At 37.5% G+C, this 3,590-nt stretch overlaps 1 protein-coding gene across 1 annotated transcript; it reads right to left on the minus strand.

Annotated features, from left to right (window-relative positions):
- Positions 1–1,622: 1,622 nt before the first annotated feature.
- Positions 1,623–2,567, minus strand: LOC140523343 (olfactory receptor 5B12-like). The gene has a single exon (XM_072638263.1). The coding sequence runs from the start codon at positions 2,565–2,567 to the stop codon at positions 1,623–1,625; it is 945 nt and encodes a 314-aa protein (XP_072494364.1).
- Between the last annotated feature and the right edge of the window lie 1,023 nt (positions 2,568–3,590).

The following is a 3,590-nucleotide window of genomic DNA, read 5'->3' on the forward strand; positions in this document are numbered from 1 at the left end:
GGAAGGGACAGTACCTGTGAGGAGACAAGCCTCAACCAGCCAATCATTGGGAGACATTATGAATCCTTGTAATTCAAAGAGTAAGAGATTTTAATTTTATATCTATATATCTTTATAAAGATATAAATGTACATTGCTATGTACAGCAGGCTCCATATTAATATTTCTTTGTAGATTGATTGGTCCTACAAGGTACTCCTGTTAACCTATTTTGTCCTTCACCATTACTATAAAAATCACTAATTTTGAGCTGGAAAAGACTGAGAAGTTCATTTGGTCCAGTCCTTTCACTACGCAGAGAAAGAAATTAAAGCCCATAAAACTTTTCTGACTTGTCTCAACTCACACATAAGGTAAGAAGTGGGATTTGCACTCAAGTGCTTTCACCTCTGCACTATAATATACTAATGAATAACATTTGTCACAGGTCACTACAAATCCAAGGTACAGGTTTTCTTAAGGTCCCAAGGTTTGTAGGTGTTAAAATCAGCATCCAAATCCATTTCTCTCCCCACTCTAAGGACAATCCTTTTTCTACTCTATCACAGTGTATCTAGAAAAGGTATATCTGAACTTAAGAATGCTTAAGAAAAGATCATGACTGAGTCTTGTAATAGTTAGCATTTAGACATACACGGAAAGTGATGGAGGGGGCTGTTATCACAGGTTCTTAGATCTGCATTCATAAAAGGAAAGGCAACTTTTGAGGGGTTACAAATCACTTTAATGAAGCACATATATCATTCCTTTAATGAAGCACATATATCATTCACCTAGTTCAAGGGAGTCAGCACCTTGAACTTCAAAGAAAATACAGAGAAATCAAAGATCAACAGACAAGACTTACTCAACTGATCATAATTCAACAGACAATCCCAACAGTCTAACCACATTTGCCAGACACTGAAGCACTGACATCTGGGAAGAGAGAGAGATGAAAAGGGATCATTTACTTCACCTTTGCTGGCCAAAGGAAAGGGTAGTACCTGTGAGGAGACAAGCCTCAACCAGCAGTCATTGGGAGACATTATGAGCCTTTGTAATTCAAAGAGTAGTAGACTTTCATTTTATTTTTTTGTAATCTCATTGCCTAGTACACAACAGGCTCTAAATTAATGTTTCTTTGTAGATTGTAGATTGATTGGTTCTACAAGGTAATCCTGTTAACCTATTTTGTCCTTCACCATTATTATAAAAATCACTAATTTTGCACTAGAAAATACTGAGAAGTTCATTTGGTCCAATCCTTTCATTATGCAGAGAAGGAAATTAAAGTCCATAAAAGTTTTCTCATTTGTCTAAATTCACACAGAGTGAACATCAGAAGTGGGATTTGCATTCAGGTGCTGTCACCTCTACATTGCAATGTATTAAAGAAAAATAACACTTACAGGTTCCTACAAATAAATGGTACTGGCTTTTTCAAGGTCCCAGGGCAAGTAAATGTTATTATGAGCATCCAAATCTATTTTTTCCTCACACTAAGGATAATTCTTTTTCCATTATATCACACTGTATCTAGAAAAGGTAGATATGAGCTTAAGAAAGTTTAAGAAAAGATCATGACGCAAGGTATAGAGTCAAGAAAAAGAAGGTTCAAATTCTTTTTCTTCAGAAAAATTCTAAGTGTATTGAAGTCTTTGCTTCCACATAGCTTTCCTGAAAGCAACACGGACCTCTTTATTCCTCAGAGTATAGACTAAAGGATTCATCATGGGAATGGCCATGGTGTAGAATACAGAGGTTACTTTGTCTGAGTCCACAGAATGACTAGAGCTGGGTTGTAAGTACATAAAGATTATTGTCCCATAAAATATGGACACCACAGAGAGGTGAGAAGCACAGGTAGAGAAGGCTTTCTGGCGGCCCTCAGTAGATTGTATTCTCAGAATAGCAATAAAGATGAGCAGGTAGGAGATGCAGATAAACAGAAGTCCAAAAGTGACAGCGAACCCTCCTAAGATAAATATGACCACTTTGTTGATGTATACATCAGAACAGGAGAGAGCCAGCAGAGGAGGAATATCACAGAAGAAGTGATGGACTACATTGGAACTACAGAAGGACAGACTAAAGGTCTGTCCAGTTACAATAGCAGAGTTAAAAAATCCACAGAAATGTGCAATAAAGGTCAGAGAAGTGCACACATTCAGTGTCATGGTAGTGGTATAATGTAGAGGCTTACACACTGCTGTATGTCGATCATATGCCATAATAGACAGGAGATAAATTTCAGTAGTGACAAAAGTTGAAAAGAAGAACATTTGTGCAGCACATCCGTTGTAGGATATGACCTTGTCCCCTGTGAGCAACCCAGCCATAACCTTGGGTGTGACAGCTGAGGAATAACCAAAATCTACCAGAGAGAGGTTACTGAGAAAAAAGTACATTGGAGTATGCAGGCAGGAGTCCCAGGAGATAAGAGCTACTATCCCCAAGTTCCCCACGAGGATGATGAAGTAGATAATGGTGAACATTACGAACAGGGGAAACTGAAACTCTGGAGTATCTGTTATTCCTGTGAGAATGAACTCACTAATCTCCGTTCTATTCTTCAGAGATGCCATTTGGGACATTGCTTATTCTCAAAAAAGGAAATTGACTTGACATTCTAGAACAAGACAATAAAGTATAAATTGAAAAAATTGACCAATCACCTACTGAGGCCTCCTAGCAAGAAAACTGACAGAGATATCATAACCAAGTGCAACTTTCTAGATGTAGTTGAGGGAACCAGAGGCCACAATACACAATGTCTCGTGTTCTCAGCCCAAGAACCATGGGACAGAGCCTCCTGTGCACCAGAAGTAGAGATCCACTTTAAAAGGTGGGAAAAAGACAATTTTCATGAGCAGGAAGCAAACCAGAAAAGACCACAGAATCTTACTATGGGAACAAATACCAAAATACAAATACAGAAGAGGTCAGCACTGAGACTGTACTCCCATCTGAAATTTCAGAATGGAATATGAACTCGTCTCAACCCCAAAGAGCTTGGAAAAGCTCAAGAAGGATTTTAAAAGCCAAATTAGAGAGGTAGAAGAAAAGTTGGCCAATTATTGTAAAAATATGAAAAAGGAATTCATGAAAGGATTTTAAAATAAAATTGAAAAAATTAATAAACAGATACAAAACCTAACTGGAACAGTTAGACAAATGGAAAAGGAGATGGAAAAGTTAACCGGAGAAAACAATCTATTAAAAATTAAAATTGTAGAAGAAGAAGCTAATGACGCTATGACCCATTAAGAATCCGTCAAACAGAATCTAAGGAATGAAGAAGTATAAGAAATTGTAAAACATCTCATAGGAAAAGCAACTAACCTGGAAAATTGATCCAGGAGAGAAAAAGCTGACAAGTATTGGTCTACCAGAAAGCCATGATGGAAGAAAGATCCTGGGTAATATTTTCCAAGAAATCATCAAGGGAAACTGCCATGAGGTTCTAGATCCAGAGAGCAAAATAGTCTTCGAAAGAATCCACCTATCACCTCCTGAAAAAGATCCCAAACCAAAAACACCCAGCAATATTGTTGCCAAATTCCAGAACTATCAAATTAAGGAGAAAATACTGCAAGTAGCCAGAAAGA

The sequence above is a fragment of the Notamacropus eugenii genome, chromosome 2 (genome assembly GCF_028372415.1).
Source record: "Notamacropus eugenii isolate mMacEug1 chromosome 2, mMacEug1.pri_v2, whole genome shotgun sequence".
Lineage (NCBI taxonomy): Eukaryota > Metazoa > Chordata > Mammalia > Diprotodontia > Macropodidae > Notamacropus > Notamacropus eugenii.

Bases quoted from the DNA above. Each gene is read 5' to 3' on its own strand.
- LOC140523343 (XM_072638263.1), bottom strand. From the start codon at position 2,567: ATGGCATCTCTGAAGAATAGAACGGAGATTAGTGAGTTCATTCTCACA.